The sequence below is a fragment of the Coffea eugenioides genome, chromosome 2 (assembly GCF_003713205.1).
Source record: "Coffea eugenioides isolate CCC68of chromosome 2, Ceug_1.0, whole genome shotgun sequence".
NCBI lineage: Eukaryota > Viridiplantae > Streptophyta > Magnoliopsida > Gentianales > Rubiaceae > Coffea > Coffea eugenioides.
The window spans coordinates 26,953,902-26,972,251 of NC_040036.1; the positions used below are offsets into that span (position 1 = coordinate 26,953,902).

The 18,350-nt window shown below is 35.0% G+C and overlaps 2 protein-coding genes across 2 annotated transcripts; one reads left to right on the forward strand and one right to left on the reverse strand.

Annotated features, from left to right (window-relative positions):
- The first annotated feature begins 2,361 nt into the window (after window positions 1–2,361).
- Window positions 2,362–3,596, forward strand: LOC113762252 (mavicyanin-like). Its single transcript, XM_027305622.1, has 2 exons — window positions 2,362–2,626; window positions 2,965–3,596. The coding sequence occupies exons 1-2, from the start codon at window positions 2,470–2,472 to the stop codon at window positions 3,369–3,371; spliced, it is 564 nt and encodes a 187-aa protein (XP_027161423.1). The 5' UTR covers window positions 2,362–2,469; the 3' UTR covers window positions 3,372–3,596.
- Window positions 3,597–3,630: 34 nt separating this feature from the next.
- LOC113762251 lies at window positions 3,631–8,117 on the reverse strand. Its single transcript, XM_027305621.1, has 5 exons — window positions 7,591–8,117; window positions 6,242–6,682; window positions 5,942–6,034; window positions 4,502–4,641; window positions 3,631–4,223 (listed from the first exon to the last, which is right to left on the reverse strand). The coding sequence occupies exons 1-5, from the start codon at window positions 7,993–7,995 to the stop codon at window positions 3,782–3,784; spliced, it is 1,521 nt and encodes a 506-aa protein (XP_027161422.1). The 5' UTR covers window positions 7,996–8,117; the 3' UTR covers window positions 3,631–3,781.
- Window positions 8,118–18,350: the final 10,233 nt, after the last annotated feature.

Consider the following 18,350-nt stretch of genomic DNA (forward strand, 5'->3'; position numbering starts at 1 on the left):
AATTTTCTAGGTACAACATGATTTTAGCAACGATCAAGGTGACATTTTTGGTGACATATTGTGCAAATCAAATGGTAGTTACACAAAACTGAAAAAGAAAAAAATGGTTCCTATTGTTATTACTCTAGTGTTAGAAAGAGATGAAAAATAAAGCAATTTAAATGTTTGAGAAAACAAAATTAGAAAAGTACACATTTGTATCTTTTGGTACGGAATTAAACCCCTCATGATTAACCAAATGTTAAAATTTGGATTGAGTTGGATGTTTTTTGAAGGGCCATGCTCAAACTTTTTCAATTTAAAGTGCCAAAGGACATTTCTGCATACTTTGAAGGGCTAAATTGATATTAACCCTTAATGATTTGGAGAGGAAGTGGACTGTAGTTCACCAGTTCAAGGGGAATATACACCTCTTGTTGGATTCGGTTTGCAATAATCAGAAATTTAACCACAGGCTATGCAAGTTACAAGCCCAATCCGCGTTCTCCGAGTACAAATGGGCCATTGCATCATATAGACACTTGCCATGGAGCGGCTTGCTATAGAGCCTAGCGGGCTTACCGGCTAACTAGTCCAGCTGAAGAACTTCCTCTGCTGGTTCTTTTTTTTGCTTTTTATTTTTTCCCCACTTCTTGCTTTCTATTTTTTGGAATAGCCCCCCTCTTTGCGAGCATCATTCACTCTCACAGGTCTCACAAGTTTCATTTTAAACCGATTTGAGGGTAGGATAGCTATTAGTAATTGTTTTACACTATAATCCCAATCGTTTATACTCTACTTAAACTTATTTACAACTCGGGGACAAATTGGTTTGAAATGAAATTTATGAAGCTTATGATCTGAATAGAGTCTAAATTGAGGCCATTAGATTCTCAAAATTTGAGGTAAAACGAGTTAGAATAATGCTAAAAATTCACTCAATGGAAAAGCGTGAAAGACAATTTGCTTGATGTTATTCAATATACCTGACCAAGATAAGCTTCAAGTATTTGACCCTTATGAGTAGGGTTGTTAATTGACTTTGATATGATGTTCAAGCATTAAAATTCAACACAAAAGTAGTTGAAAGATGCATTTCTTCTGGAGTTGTCCATGATCAAATACAGGTACGTGCTGATCTTCAACTAGTTCGAATCCCTCAAGTCTAATCTAAAATCAAAGATTAGTTGTATGAATGATTAAAAAAAAAAATTAATTTTCTGGTAAGGTTTGTTACAAAACCTTGACTATAACAACGCAGAAACCAATCAAGGAACATTTCCTTTTCCTAAATTTTTAACAAGAAATCCAAACTGTTCCTTGACTAAAATGGCCTAAAATTGCCTCGTGCCATTTTAGTTGGAGATCAAGTTACGCACGACACAACAACTTAACCAAACACGTCCATTTTTAAAACTCTGAAAGTCCATACATGACACTCAATTTCTCAGAGAGTTCGAATACAATGATTGATAATAGTGACAATAATAATAACCACGGAAAAAAATATACTATTGTGCTTACCAACTAACGCTTCTCTCTGTCTCTGCATCATTGCATGTAGATGCATGCTCCGAATCCCAGTGTTAGGTGGCAAGAAACTGAGATTAGAATATTTGTAGAATATGAAAGATTCGTTGAAATGAACATCTCGATTGCTATACCTATACTTGCATGTTCAAACATATTCTCTCTAGCCTTGCTGGCTTGGCATGCTTCCTATCGGTTGGCAATACAACCGTCAATTTTTTCAGGAAGGTATGTTTCTGAAAATATACACCATGCAAAAGAGAATATGATTGATTAATAGACTAAAAACTCTTTGTACTTTCAATCTTTGATTACTGCAATTGAATCCAGGTAATTATCAGCCCTGTTTCAAATATGGTCCTACACTTCTACATGCCAGCAGTGTAGATTAATTTCAAAGAGTCCACCTATAAAGAGCGACTATAAAATACAACATTTCTAAACGATAGGCACAAATACGAAATACGTGTCATCATTCTTTAGTTTGTTTCTGTCATTTCGATCGTATGTCATCTCGTATAGAATTTTTAAATTCGAAGTTATGAACATGTTTAGCAACATTCAAGAAAGTTAAGCATGCAAAATAATAGTAATTTAACTGTACCAAGGGGGTGAAGATTCAAAGTAGTAGTAGTTGAGAATTAAGACAGGGAGGAGGGTAAATTCCAAAACTTTAAGCATAAGTCAGCGGAGAGGGACGTTGGGTGGCAATGTCCTTAAGAAATAGGTTAGGTAGGAGTTGTAGAGACGCACGGAAAAACAAGAGACTAAATTAGTTACTACCGAATAATTTGATTTTCCCTTCCTTGAATTATGCCATATTCCTCCATTTTCACAACCATGAGCCGGCTATATATATATACATGTAGATAATTGGTTTTCCCTCATCAATCCCTGCATTTGTGCTTCTTCTAATCCTTGTCCAAATTCCAAGCACACAGCAATCATCAAACCTAAGAAATGGCCTTAAGGGTTGCAGCCCTTTTCCTCCTGCTTTCAACCCCCGCAGTTTATGCTGTCCAACATGTTGTGGGAGGCCCCGGCGGGAGCTGGAGTACTGCCGGAGGTTACAGCACTTGGGCTGCTGGAGAAACCTTTAATGTTGGTGATACACTCCGTAAGTTACCTACGCGGCTTTCCAGTCTGAATAGGTTGCCAGCTATGCATGAATTTTACACTAATTAGTACCACAAATTAAAATTTTTTGCATGTAGTTGTTGTTTGATCTGTCTCAGGGTTAGAATCTTCACTTTTGTAGTTTATTGTTGTTTTTGTCATTAACGTTATTAATGTACACATCCATAAACTCATGTTGAAAGGTTCTTTAGAGGGACAGGAATTAGATGACTTGTTCTTATGGAGAACTGTCTTGTAAAATTCAGTTTTTGAGCCCATAACACAAGGGACCAGTTATAAGGCATTTCAACTAATCTGACATTTTACTTCAATTATCAGTTTTCAACTATGATACCTCTCATGGCGTTATCGAAGTAAGCAAGGATGATTATGACAACTGCAATACTGGAAATGCCCTTCAATCTTATACTGGAGGCAAAAGCAGCGTTACTTTATCCAAACCTGGTTCAATGTACTTTATTTGTCCAACACTGGGGCACTGCGGACAGGGTATGCAATTGGCTGTCAATGTCCAGGGTAGCAGCAGTCCTCCTTCTAGCTCCACCCCCACCACCCCCTCAACTCCTTCTGGTTCAACTGCACCAAGTACTTCACCAACAACATCTTCACCAAGTGCTAAAAGCTCACCATCTGGGTCCAATGGAGCTGTCAGTGGTCTTGACAGCTTAAATCATTTGATGCTCGGACTTTCGCTTGTCTTGGGAGCCCTGTTTGTTCGCGTTTAAGGGCTAGGCAAGAGGCAGTGCTTTTATCTCTGTTAATTTATTGTGAAATTATCTCTGTTGATTTTGTAATTGTAATGATTTAGGCAATAAATGACAGAGTCAAGATTGCTTTTCATGTTCTTTAATCTTCATGGTAGTGCGCCATGTATGGACCACATGAGATTGTTGTAGATTCTATTGTTGATCAGTTCCATGTCAATGTCTACATTTCCTGCCCTTAGAGCATATTTTGAATTTTGACCAAAACGCAGAAACTATAGAGTCTACAAATTGTAAAAAGTAAATTACTGCCATGATCATCTGACATTAACACCTCAATTTATTCATCATAAAACGAGGATCGAATTATCGTGGATTCAAATATATACAAGTATTGCCACCCCCACCAAACTGAAATTAGATAGAATTAATTACATGGGGGGTGGATTAGACCACCGTCTCTTCATTTCAGATTTCCACCTGACCTCCTTGAGTTTCCCATCTGTTCCGTAATCCCTTTCCATCACAAGATTTATCCCCTCGTCAGAATACCACCCAACTCCAACACAAAGGATGCCATCCTTATTCACATCAACATAGCCTGTGACGCCTCCTGGCAGCCAGAGGATGGTAACATCCTGCATGTCTAGCATCTCTTCCTCCCCAAAGTAAACTGAATGTTCAGGCAGGCTTCTCTTCTTTAGGGTTTCTGTGCAGAGGTACACGTAAGGTGCACCATGGCTTTCCTCTAACATGATGTCTTCACCATAGATAGGTGTGGCGCTCACCTCAAACACTTTCCATGAGCCAATTAATTCTGATGGTTGAACTCTTTCCCTCTGAGAAAATGGCTGCAAGTCTACCTCCAGCTCACTGCCAATCAGAACTCAAAAATTACAAGGCATAAAAAGCACTATTTCTTATTCATAATATGGACTCCTTTTGGAAAAATGTATAAAGATCATAGAAGTGGAAATGGGCGTCAAAGGGCTTATGCTATGATTACAAAAGATTCTTTAGTTTGGGAAAAAAAAAGACAAACGGTAATTATAGGAACAGAACAACCCAAAAACAAGAAAGCACTTAAAAGAAGTACAAAGAAGTGCAACTAAGAATTCAATACAACTGGAAAGAAGTGGAATATAAGCTACCTTTCATCAGGGATACTAGCAGGACTATCCCACTGTTCTTCATAAACAGCAACCCTCATTATTTGGATGTCTGAACCGCCATTACCAAATTCTATTGTATGAACAATCCGCAATCTTTTATGGCAACCTTTAACCAAACACTACAAGAAAGCAGGGAAAGAGAAAATACATCAACATACTTCTTAGTGGCAGAGTAATCTAAAAAGAGAAGTTGTGTATGGAATTGACTGCTGAAAGTTCCCCAGAAGACAGGAGATATAATGCTATACTGCAAAATGAGTTTCATAATCCGTTCTCAAAATAACTAAAATGAACACCATTCCTTTTTTTTTTTTTCAAGGGCACTAAGGCAGAAAGTACATAATTCAAACAAGATGCACACAAAATTTAGGCAAAATGATGAAGCATAAATATACCATTCTCTACAAGATCAATTATATGACCTGCACCGTGAGGCAGCTGTTATTATCCCATCATATACTGAAAACCAACAATCTCACCACCAGCTAAGAGCCTATCTGACATTGAATTACCTACCAATTTAAGCCACGTAGATACTAGAATCCACTTTAACCTTGCAGGGGCATTAGCCTATTCTTCAGAGAGAACATCAAGCATTTCTAATGTAGATATACAACTGGTGACAACATGCACAGAATCGTCACTTCGTGCAAATATTACGGAGTTTAGGAGAAGTCTTTCTGGCTGCAAGCCTACACAATAAACCTATTTCTTCTTGAAGTCCATTAACATCCAATGCAACATTTTCATCCTTGACGAACAAAACTCAGGCACTCACATAAAGCACAGGTAAAAATCATCTTTTGTGCACCGGATTTTCAATGAAATCTAAGAAGCTCATTTACAATTCCCTGATTGGAATTTATAAAAATCATTCTTAGGTAAAAAGAAAGGACCTGTGCTGACCTTCTTTAGCTTTTCTTCGACTAACCAGAGTTATAACAGAACTTAAAGTAATCTCTGATAGATCTAAACCAACAAAGCAACTGGAAGTCTTCTGCAGGAAAGCTAATCCCAAACTAGTTAGGAGAATTATTTTATTTCTATAAAACCAGGAAGCATTGCACAATATTTGCTTCATAAACCAGGAAACATGCCTCCTCCATGTGTTATGGGCCTTGTGGTTCATTCTATGAGTTCAGTCATTTATTTCTGTTGCCACCCAACCATTTCAACACTATCAATGAGTACCAAATTTCAGATTTAACTTATTCTCTGTTATGACAAAGGAACCACACTGACATCTCTTAATCCTCTGGCATCAAAATTGTGGACATCAAAGGACTTTACTAGTTTTACTGAAGCATGGAGCTTGGATAGACTATTATTTGAGTAACAGTGATGAAGCTCATTATAGGTAATAATTTAACAGAAGTTTGAGCAAGCAAGACATCCAAAAAGAATGTTAGACAGCCTTACTTGTTCAAATTTGTAAGTTGGAGAAAGGAAATATTTGGACTCATCAAATTCGCTAACCCGGATGTCAACCGGGCCTCTTGAATATGATCCATCCTGCCAATGTACCATCATAGAATTCGCAGAAATATTAGTAAATCACAGAGTTGTACAGCGAGAACTTAAATATTCAACTACAGTTTGATACACTATTAGGAAAAGAAAATGAAGTTTTTGTTTATTCTCATGTTATTAGAGGACTTCATAATTCTTTTGCTCTTACAGGGGAAGGAAATGGAGTGCAGAAAACCAAGGTATTTGCACCTCAAAGATAACAAGACCAGGTTCTATTCCCATGACATCTTCTTCCATAATGTCACTCCTTCCAAAATTGAAAGCCTCAAATTTTGGCAAATTGTGAGTTGAAAATCTATTGGATGTCTCTTTCCTGGACAAAGAAGCCTGCCCATTGTCAGACCTCGCATGACGCATATATTCACCTTCATTTAACTGTGGAATTTCACCATAAGGATTCAGTGTGACCCAATTTATTCGCCTTTTGATTTGAGTAGTCTGTTCCCCAGAAGCAGATGGGACTGCTTCCACACGAGACAAAGTATAACAGTCAAATAGGTTCTCATTCTTGTTCCCAATGTCAATTGGCTCCATCTCTGCAGTGAAGGGAGAAAAAACAGCTCCCACTCCCTTCCATATCCCACTGAGACTACTTGCAAATGTATGCCATGCTGGGCGACTCACAGGTTCCTGAAAAAAGAACACCAATCAAGATGCATATTGCACTACATTCTAACAAAATTTCAGTAGTTAGGTCCTTCAGCTACACGTTTTGTCACATGACTTCAGAACTCCAATTTCATAAATTCCATTAGGTGATTTTCTTATAGTACATCTTGAACATCACCTGAATTCCCATTTGTTATGGTGTCATACTAAATATCGCTTCGAACTTGGATTGTAATTAGAGAAACAGAGACAACCAATACTTCCACCTCGTTGTCACAGCCTGAAATCCATTCATTTGAAAGTTTGGTTCTAGTTTTGTCTCTACAACTCCAACAGCAAAATGGACTTTGCCAATCAATGTAAAATTAACAATGTACTTGGATTACTCCATAAATGATTATAGACAATTGGTAAAAATGGTGAGGAGATAAAAATTTAGAATCTTTCTTTAGGTCCCACCATTAGCAATCTACATGCACTACAATACCATATGAAAACACGCTCCACTATAAATTTAAAGGACCTAGGATATATGACCTTTAAAATTACCAAATTATCATACACATTCGTTCACCATCACAAAGCTCAGATAACCCCTTTAAACCCTTCATAAACACAATGTACATCAACCCATTGTTCATTTCAAACCATTCAGCAAACATTCAGAAATGTGGAGAAAAAGGAAACCAGGGTCATTCAAATCTAAATGACCTATTCTACACCATCAATAGAAACCTAGGGAACCCCACTTCACATATATATCATATAGTACTTATGAAGACACCCTCACAAGCCACATTCTTGCATACATATCGATCAAAACATATGAATATTCCAATTGTTGTATCATCGAGAAATCTATTGGTGCACTGCAGGTAATTCACAGTAATTGAGATATAATAAAATACTGCTAGTTTTGTAGAATATACCTGAGTTTGTAAAACAGTTTCAACCTCCACTAACATAGCACCAGAAACCATAAACCTACTATTTCTGTTCCCCACATTTCTTTTCCTACCATTAGCAACCCCTCCTCTTTTCTTCTTCCTGCGCTTCATTTTTCCCTTTTCTTTCTCTGCTTCTGCCATTTCGTTATCCACACTCCATACATTCTCCTTCCCCCCCGCCGCCGCCTGCTTCACTAATATCAATCTTCCCCTATCATTCAATTTCCGATCATTGCCATCAAAATTGCACGAAATTGAGGGGTAAGAATTGAATTTACGAGCTGATGAAAATGATGTTGAAGAAGGAGAGGAAGAAGGGTAGAAAGCGTGGTGTTGATGTGTGAAGCCAGTGATGGTTTTGCAGGCATTTATACAAGGAGATTGCATTTCTCAAGGAATTTAATCGGATTGATTGAATTGGTTTCTAGGGTTTTAGGATTTTGGGAAAGTTGAATTCAATTTGTTGTGGCGAGACTTCTCTCGAACTGTCATTGAAGGGAAAAATTGACAAAAAAAAAAAAAAACAAAAAAAAAAAAAAAACAAAAAAAAAGGAAAAATGAGTTTTTTTCTGCAGTCTTCGCTGGTGCAGGTGTGTGATGGGGACCACAGGTTTATCTGGATTCACAAGTAATACTGGCGTAATTTGAAATTTATTTATGATCCAAAAGAGAAAAAAAAAAAAAAGAATAAGAGCCTATTATTGTCAAACAAAATTTTCAATTTTAATCTCTTTAGTTAAATCCAGTTTCTTCCTTTTTTTTTTGAGGAATAAATCCAGTTTCTTTACAATTCAAGTGACAATAATAATATCTCTTATGTTTTATACTTTTCTACATGAATTAAAATACACAATGATCACATATTTCTCATTATCCTACAATTACATTATGGAGTAACCCAAATGATCTGCGGGCTGGTTTATATATATGTTTCTCAACTCCATTTTAAAATATAATATACCCAAAAAAAACATTCTCAACTCCATTCTTTTTTTGGGATAACATGAGAATAACCAAATAGCTACTTATCTTTTATTTTTATTCTACATATATTGCACAAGAACAGATTTTTGTTTTGTTCAGATCAGGGAAAAGTGTAGGTAATAATTATTTGTAACACTTTTACCTATCAGACTCGGGATTCAAATCCTGAACCTTCAACCTAGAAGTAGAAAGATAGATATGTCTTTAACTACGAAAACAGAAACTCGAGAAAATGTTGCAAAAACCATGAAAAATTGCACCAATCATGCCATTGCCATCATGCGAACTTGCATTTGCATTATGCAATAGCCAATAAATGGTCCATCGCAAGTCAAGTTTCAATTGAAAATCGTAAAAGTACAAGCCATGAAAATTGTACTCTCCATGCCATTGCCATCACAAGGTGTTAAGAATGCCAACACCATCTTGATACATCTCAAAATCGACAATCTACTTCATCAACCAAAAACATTTCACGTAGACTTGATAAAATTATTTTACTTTCTTAATAGAACGTTCCTGAATACATTGCTGCCTATCTATATCTAGATATAAATTAACCAGGTTACAGCCACTGTCTCTAGCCCAGAAAGGATGATTGCAAGTTAAAACCGCTAATGCTATTAGGAGGAGGCATGAGAAAGGTAAAAGAGAATGGCGGCCATCAACACCGGGAAGACGAGAAAGACAATGGACGGAGGCGGTTGTGGCGGACCGGGAGCCATCATCAACGGCACAAACATCAGGCACATCACCACCAGCAGCATAATCACGCCGGAGCCCATCCCCCAACCATGCCGCTGCTCCACTGCTCTCCCCATATTGGTTGCCGACTAGCTGCTGCTAATTAATCAGATGGATGTTAATGTATGAAATGGTTGATTGGTACCCTGTGATTATTTATGTAGTTGGTGCCTCTTCCTGGAGAGGACACAACGGTTGGTTTCAGTATTGGCCACTTTCGGCGGGCTAGGGGTGCAAGAATTTGCAGGCAGTTGATGCTAATTACTGCTTAAAATTACAAGGTTTCAGTTAATATAATCAGACGCATCCCTAATCTCAAACTTTTCCCTCCTTACTATTTAATTATGTCTTCTAAGAAAATGTTAATGTTGTAAATTAGCGAAACGACCACAATGTGCCTATGTACGTGTCTGCATTAATCATGAGAAGAATATATATATATATCACCAAAAAAGATTTTCAGATTTTTTTTCTTTTTTAAAATATTTTATAATCCCATTAGATAATCATTTTCAGAATTTATATCCAGTAGCTGGTTGAAATGTATTCAATAATGATAATGGCCTATAAGTTAAATGATTGAAGTTGTTACAAATGTAAGGTTTAAAAACATTTTATTTCGCTATGAAAATCAAATGATATAAATTTTAACTTGAGTATATGATATTCAAAAGGAACTAGGCTGCTAAATACAAATGGGTATGGTGAGTCGAGCAACGCTCTCATGAACAATCTGAATGGATGAAGTTGAACAAGAAAACCTAAAGAAACGACATGGCCCGATCCTAGAAACAGTCAGGCATTCGGGCATAACATATACACCCTCTGTTCTATTTTGATAGTTCTCGTTTTTTTTCACACAGTTTAAGAAAAAGTAATTAATTTTGTAGGAAAAACAAATTTAGATTGCTATTTTTCTAAAATACTCTTACATTAAATAAAGTTGGCTTTTCATATATCAATATGTTTTGAAAAATCTAAATGCATTAAATGGGGTAGGTTATATTCAATATTAACAATCTATATTAAATAAGGTAGTTTATAGTAATAACAACTTACATTGAATAAGGGTATTTTAGAGAAATTAAAAGACACCTACATTCTTCAATTGGAAGGTGGATTACAATTTGGGACAGACGAAAAGAAAAACAGGACTATTAAAATGGAATGGAGGGAGTATGAGAAATACACAAAAAGCACTACAAATTTGTTTACCGTATCCAAAGGTGCATCAACAGTTCAAAGAAAGGACAATTTGTTTGCAAACTTATCAGCAATTTTACCATGCTTGTGATTCGTGTTTACAGCTTCTTCGAGTGGTGCTAAACAATTCTTGGAAAAATTGATTCAAATGGTAAAAACTGGTGCTATCTGAGCTCTCCAAAACCACACTATAGAGCCATGGCAGTAGAACAAAAGTCAAGGTACACCGTGATGCACCCCTTCACCCACATTATATGGCTGATAACCTCGTCACGTGCAACAGGTAGTACCTAGATTAATTATACAGCTAGTTTTAGATTTGGTTGACCGAATAGAAGTAAAAAAAAAAAAAAAAAAAAAAGAAGACATGCTCACCAGCAGCAAGACAACAGGTAAATAATGGAAAGAAAATCGGTGTAAAAGCTGAAAGGATGTGGTGAATGGTTGCCATCCTTACAGTTACGGACAACCATGTCCTGGCTATATGCCGCTACGTACAAAGTCAGCCCGCAGAATGCAGATACCAAGACTGAAACAGATTTAGGAGCTCATATATACTTCACTATATTGTTTCATGTTAAGTGGAAAATTTTATATTGGTTCGGAGTAGTTGCTCTAAAACCAATGCAAGAGTTCTACGTGAATATGTAAGGGTTCCACATAGTTCCATTTAACGTATCAAATAGATTCCACTTAGCATATGAACTTGCAAGTGAGATATTTATACACATATCATGTGGAACTTTCTCATTGATTCTGAACCAACTACCATGCATATGCATGTGTCAAGTAATTGCTACGGATCGACATAAAAAATCTCTCCGAATTAAGTATTGAGATTTTCTAAGTAGTGATTAATGCATGACATCATGTCATATCTACTGGTAATTAGAACTTTAAAATGTCTTGCACTAAAAAAAATTTCTAAGACAATATGTTGCTTTTCCAAATTTTTCATTGTTTGGATATGTCACAAGGAAAACAAAAATTTCCACTCTTTGGATATCTCACAAGGAAAACGACTCAGACCTTTCCGTCAATCATAGTATATGTCTGTCTTGCTGCAATTGATTCTAGTAATGGTCAATCATAGTAAACACTATGTCATTCTTAGCAGACCTATTGTAGGAATGTAGGGGCATCTGCAGCATATTGATGTCGTATGCAGTAGCATTCTGCCAAGAATAATTGGACGGCTCACAGTCATCCAGTTATAATTAATTTTCCTCGACTTTTTCTGCTGCTCTTTGTCATTCGGTTCTCATCTTGGTGAGCATTTGTAGTTTTTCAGTAACTTCACTCATTAACGGAAATAGCAAACGTCTTGTGGCGTTATATGTTGCAGCTGAGGAGCTTATTCCATTGTAGGCCTGTCAATCGGCCTAATGAGTCGGGTTTTGATGAGTTCAAACTCAACTCATTTAATTTGATACATTGTCGGGTTTCGGGCTATGAGTTTCGGGTTCATAAATGTGAAACTCATACTCAACTCACATAATATTCGGGTTGTGAGTCTTAATCGGGCTTAGCCCAAGCTCACTTATTACTCCTTAATTTTCTTAATATAATTACTATAACTATTAAGTTGTAAAACTAATTTAACATTTACAAGACTATAATATTAAAACTAAACATGAACAAATAATAGTTCTTAACAAGTATATAAACCAAAATTTTTTTCAACAATATTTATATTTAATTCGTTCAAAATGCATGAAAAATAGTAATAAAACATGTGATCATAAGCCAATATATCTTTAAAAGTTGAAACTTTTTTTATAATCTTGTGATTTAAATCCAAATATGCTTGATGATTTTTGTGTTTGTAGACCAAAAAGAAATCAACCAATATTATGCTAATATAAAAATTTACTCAACCAATAAGAAAAGTTAGAGATTTAGTTATGCATTACTAATATTGGCTCTCAAGAAAGCTCATGAAAGAGTCTTTAGATGTATTTTTGTGTTTTATAATTTATATATATATTTTTAGTATTTAGTAATAATATATTTGGATATATAATTATACATAATATCAAAATATAAATATTATATATATATATATAGGTAATTAAAGGGTCGGGCCTATATCGGGTTTGAGGCTAATAAGGCCCAAGCTCGACTCATATTTAATTCGGGCCTACTTTTTAGGCTCAAGTTCAGACCAGCTCACTAAATGATCGGGCCTATCGGAATTTCTGTCGGGCCGAATGAGCCGAGCTCGGGCTGGCCCAGCCCCATTGACAGTCCTATTCCATTGTGGTGACAGGATGCGCCTCCTCTCATAGAAGAAATTTGAAGTCTTTCATAAAAATAGCCTTGAGGAACTCGACAAGTTGAAGCCATTGATTCTTCATGAAACAATTCTGTCCACATTCATTCTTGAAGCGCTTATAACTGTCGATATCACTTGACATGCTTCATGCAAATGCTAATAGCTTGCATGCAACACTGTTAACATATTTGTTGTTAGGCGTGTAAACAAGGTTAATCAAATGGAACACGCAAGTGTTCAAATTTGTTTAATTATTTTAACGAGTTCGAAATTTTGTTCAAATTTAATTTGTTTATTTTTCGAATTGAGATTATACGAGATTTCTATCGAATTTGAATATTATTGAACATCAAAACGCTGTTCAAATTTAACTTAAATAATTAGCAAGTAGTTTGGTTCGTTCGTTCTTATTTGTCGTGAAACGTGGATTCTTTTCCTGTTCACTAGTTTTTTGGTGCAGAAAAGAATTGCCGCTTTTATTTTCTTCTCCTGTAGCTCCTATAGACTTTATTCAAGCTCGGCCCAAATTATTGACTGCATGATTGATATTTCAATCCAAGCCCAAAATGGGAAGGTGGAGAGCTCCCTCGAAAGCCCAGCCAGTAGAATTGATGGGGTACTTTTTCATTTGAGCAAAAAGGGGCAAAAAAAAAAAAAACTAACAATTCTATAAATTCAATCACTTGTAGCATAAACGATCTTTGTATCAATTTTATGGATTTTCCTAACAAGGTATACAACACAAGTATACAATCATCCTAATAAGAGCATGTTGCGTAGATGACAATATGTAAGTGGTTCATTAACATGTTAGCTTCGCTCCAAGCGCATAGAGGTACGGTCAGTAGCTTCGCGCAAGCACGTAGATTGATATGTTGCATGCATTTTTTCTTTTAAAACGTCTTTCACACGTTGAAAATTTAGATTGAAATTAAATTTTAAAAACTTGATTTTATAAAAAACGTAAAGTTAATATTTTAAGCGCTTGATTTTGCGAGGACACTGATTCCAGGCAGTGGAAAGAAAAGGAAATGAGGAAAAGAGGTGAAGTTGATTGGTCCAGAAACCTATCTTGGAATTTCTGATAAGCTAAACTTCCAAAAGGTGTTTGGCATAGATTCCCATGCCAAACCTTTTTTGTAATCTAGAAAAGTGAGACACCTTTTCTTTGATCCACGGTAGAAGAATCCCCTTTAAGGCTCAAGTCTCCGTTAAAGTTGCATAAGAATCGAAAGAGTCCACGACATCCATTAATGCCCAAAATCCTCAGAAGTAGGGCCTTATAGGTCGCTCGGTCGTCGTCTTCTGCCTTGTCAGCTTGAGTGTTGATACCCGGATTATAGGCGACATCTGTTAACAGGAATTGACATGAATTTCACTCATTTCTCTCCACCCGGCAACAATTTCTTTATTTTTAATGATCGGGGCCCATATTTCTTTTTAGGCTTCAAAAGTTGCCTAAACTAATGGTTGGTTTGGGACAGAGGCGGAGCTAGAAAAAAATCTAAGTGGGGGTAAAATAATACTAAATTTTTTTTTGTATTTTTTTTTCTAGTTTTTTAAGCAAAAAAAAAAATAAATTCATCAACAAGTACAAATGATATGTATATTTCATGAAAAACATAAAAAGACAAACTCAAAATTATTAATGTAATAATAATTTTATTTCAAAAACAAACTAAACTATTTACAATTGCTCACGACGAGTTTTCGTATTTTGATAATGGTTTATAACTTTCTCATTTTAAACTTCACGAAGTATATTTTTCTCAATATAAGTAACTAAACTAAATTTTGTGACACATTCTTTCACATCTTTTCTAGAAAAACTCTAGGGGCACACTTAAAATTATGTCAAAATTGTACAAGTATCATAGAAATTTAAGGGCAGTGGGGGCTTGTGCCCCCACCTTAAATCCGCCCCTGGTTTGGGAGTTTAGGAAAGAAAAAAAGAAGAAAAGAATAGAAACCTTAAGTTAGAAAAGAAAAGAGTAGAATAGAAAGGATTTTAATATCTTTCTGTGTTATTTGAGAGTTTTGGAGGAAAAAGAGAATGAAGTAATTTTCCTTTGTCTGGAAGTGGACAAGAGTGAAAAGAAAATATTGTGTTATACATAAAGGAAGGGAAATTAGATTCGATTGCAACGAGTTTTGAATCAAATGGCGATTGTTTAACAAGTGCCAAGTTGTAACCAAAATACACATGTATTACTCTTAGTCTTTTCTTACACAGATTTACGGGGTTACAATGATTCATCTAAATGGAAGATATGTTGGAACGCGTCTTTATTTGTAATTGATTTTTCAGATCTTTATTTGGATTTCTGCCATTGGTACAGATTTATTGAATGAAATGATTTCTTCTATTAAAAAAAAAATCTTTTCTTACACTGTCAATATAACATTTTTTTATAAATATATAAGTAATATTGGGTGCATGGTATATATATAAAAATAAATTTTGAAAATTAAATGAATTTTATTTATCCTACATCTGCCCCTATTAATATAAAAACTTTTGCATAGATGGTATAGGAAGGGATAATCCAATTTGTTATAGTTCCTTTACGAATTTTTCTAGCTAAGGTTTTGATTTCGTGCAAAGGGAAAGAGAGAATTTTGTTATGAAGTGGTTTGGAGACTAGTAGCTAGCATGAATGATAATTTTGAAGTTTTAAAAAAAAAAAAAGGGATCGTTGTAGCTAGTTTTCTTTTTAAACGAATTTACAAAAGATTATGGAGTTTAGAGGATTTGAGATTGGATAGCTAATTCCTATACTAGATCAATGGAACCTTAATTTAGCTAATTCTAGTTCATAGAAGACTGTGAATCCGGTTCATTTTCTCCGCTGTTCTTGTACGTGGTCAAATAGTTTGACAGATATGTGGTGGACTTGGACATCTAAACTAGGTCATTGGTATTAAAACTCATCTCTTCTTACAAAATTCTAGTGCTTTGTGTTGGATATTCTTCCTCTGACTCAAAACTAACTACTAGAAAAGAAAACTGAGAATTTTTTAAGGAATGAATTGATGATCTCCACTTCACCACGTTAAATGTTGGCCACCAGGTGCATTTCTCACTGTCCAAAGCAACAGAATATATATAGAATGGAAAATCCCAAGACCTCAATTGTTGGCAGTAGGTGCAAGCAAACATGAGGGGCACATCTAATTAATCTCATCAGTTTGACTGAATCTAAATACCTAATCCAGATTCAAAAGCTTATATATGTTTTCTTAAACTGTGTCGTATTTTGCCAGTTAGATATAAATGGTTGTACTTGTACCCAAAAACTAGCCTACTTTCCCCCAAAAGCCTGGATACTCTTGGATGCTCATAAGCTGCTGTATAACCAAATATCATGTTTGATTTTGTACCAAACTAGCGAAAAAGTTTTTTTTTTTTTTTTTTAAATTTGGGTTTGAAATATCACGTCCTTTAATTCAGCTATGTCGATCTTTTTAAAAAAAAAATTATTCATGAGATATTTCAAATGGAAAGAAAAAAGGGGGGGGGGGAAAGAAAAGGTTTCAGAGTTAACTAAAAACTTATCATTAATATGATCTTGTAAGCTAAATTAGGGGGTTTTGGAATTGTAACCCGATTCATAAATTTGCGGATGTATTTGAAGAATTCTTAATACTTTGAGGTGTCACTATTTGATGTGACTCTCCCATGAGACGTTTTATCTTTAAGAGTGTCGGCACTCGATTGATTAGCTAATGTGCATGAATAGAGAGAATGTGAAGAAATGTTTACTAAGAGCGTTCAATTCAAGTACTTAGGCCAGAAATTAAAAGTTTTGAGTTTTAATTCTCCTACCTTTTTCCAAAATTTTAAATCTCACTCTTAGCTTGCTAGGGATCATACTAGGATCCAGAATCCACGAAGTGCTTTGTTTAATTCATCAGACTCGATTAGTACCACAAGATCTGTAGCCAATTAATTATTATGTAATCCCCCTAATTTTGGTTTATACCACCCTATAGGAAGAATATATTTCTGGTGAGATCTCATGATATATATATATGGGGATTAGATGTACCCAATTGTTTGGTCTCTTCAAGGAAAAGTAGTGATGTGATGCCTATTGTTAAATCTTTTTGGAAAGTTGATGCAAACTGTTGATCCAAAAGAAGTACTAGAAAAATAGGCTGCTTTAAAGTTAGTTTGGTAAAACTAAAAGTGGATATAACGGTCATGCTGGATTTTTTACGATTGAAACTACACAATACATTATCGCTGTCTATTACATAGTCTTTTTTGTCGGACTAAGTATTAATAGATCAAAAAAAAGATTTAGAATCATAATGGTTTAGGGAAAAAAGTAACATTGTGCGGGGTTAACACTTAACACCTATTTTCTTATACGCTAAAAATCTTAATATTTGTCTAAGATAAATCTTAGGCCCCGTTCGGAGTGTCGGCCAGCGGTGGATTGAGGTGGGGGAGGAAGAAAAGAAGAAAAAGAAAGAAAAAAATTGTGTGTATTTTTAAAATTTGGAGTGTGTATATTAAAAATTTTGGAGTGTTTTTAGAAGGTTATTGTAAACACAATTATATTTAAGAAAAACTTACCTATCAAAAACATGGCAAAAAACTTGGGCGCCAAACAAGACCTTGTACTTAAAGAAAAGTAAGATTTAGACCTTGTTTGATAATCCAATTTAATATTTAAACTTAATTGATTCATATCTTAACTGTTTAAACGTTTGATAACCAAAAATTGAATATCTGAATTCATAAATGACACTAAATTTTCTCTAAATAAGCGATAAGTTATTTATTTATCATTTAATGTGATATACACTCAAATATATTAGATTTAATACTTAATAATTCAATAATTTAATAGAATCAGATTTTAGATTTTAAATTTCAATTTCAATTTATCAAACGTACCCTTAAAGTTTAAATGGCACAAGTTGTTCGCCTCTTGTACTTGAAACTCTTAAGGAATATTTTTACCACATTAGTACAATCTCTCAGGAACAACTCCAAGACATATTACATGCATGGGCAATTTTTTTTTCACCTGTGATTTATACCGTGTAACAGTCTACAAAAGCCTACATGAAAATACAATAATGCTTTTCTGACCCTTTGTGGTTGTGGATTCAAAGCATTCGATGTGTTTTCACAAGGACTTTCCTGTTAATTATTTCAGTCTATATGCAAAATGCCTTACCAAGCGGCCCTGCCATTGCAAGGTGCTCTGCACTTGTTTTCTAAGTGAAATCTTATTTTGGATATGAGATAACAATTATATTTCTCAAAAATAATTATTAATTCTATCGTACAGTTGTCATGTACTAATATTAAAAGTAAGACCAAATAAATAGGATCAAACTGTTTTGCCCCTGAAAAAAAAAAGATCATTTGTTGGTCAAGTGATGAATTCAAGATAAAAAAAAATGGTCAAAAATTTAGGTTGAAATCAAATTTTATTAACTTGATTTTGTAAGCGACGTACAATTATTATACATATATGATGTTGATTTGGTTCTCGAATTATTTTGAAACTTTGTCCCT

Coding starts and splice junctions, on each gene's coding strand:
- LOC113762251 (XM_027305621.1), bottom strand. CDS start 7,995: ATGCAATCTCCTTGTATAAATGCCTGCAAAACCATCACTGGCTTCACA. Junction 6,683..7,590: donor AAACTGTTTTACAAACTCAG/GTATATTCTACA, acceptor TTCTTTTTTCAG/GAACCTGTGAGTCGCCCAGC. Junction 6,035..6,241: donor CTGGTCTTGTTATCTTTGAG/GTGCAAATACCT, acceptor GTACATTGGCAG/GATGGATCATATTCAAGAGG.
- LOC113762252 (XM_027305622.1), top strand. CDS start 2,470: ATGGCCTTAAGGGTTGCAGCCCTTTTCCTCCTGCTTTCAACCCCCGCA. Junction 2,627..2,964: donor TAATGTTGGTGATACACTCC/GTAAGTTACCTA, acceptor TTCAATTATCAG/TTTTCAACTATGATACCTCT.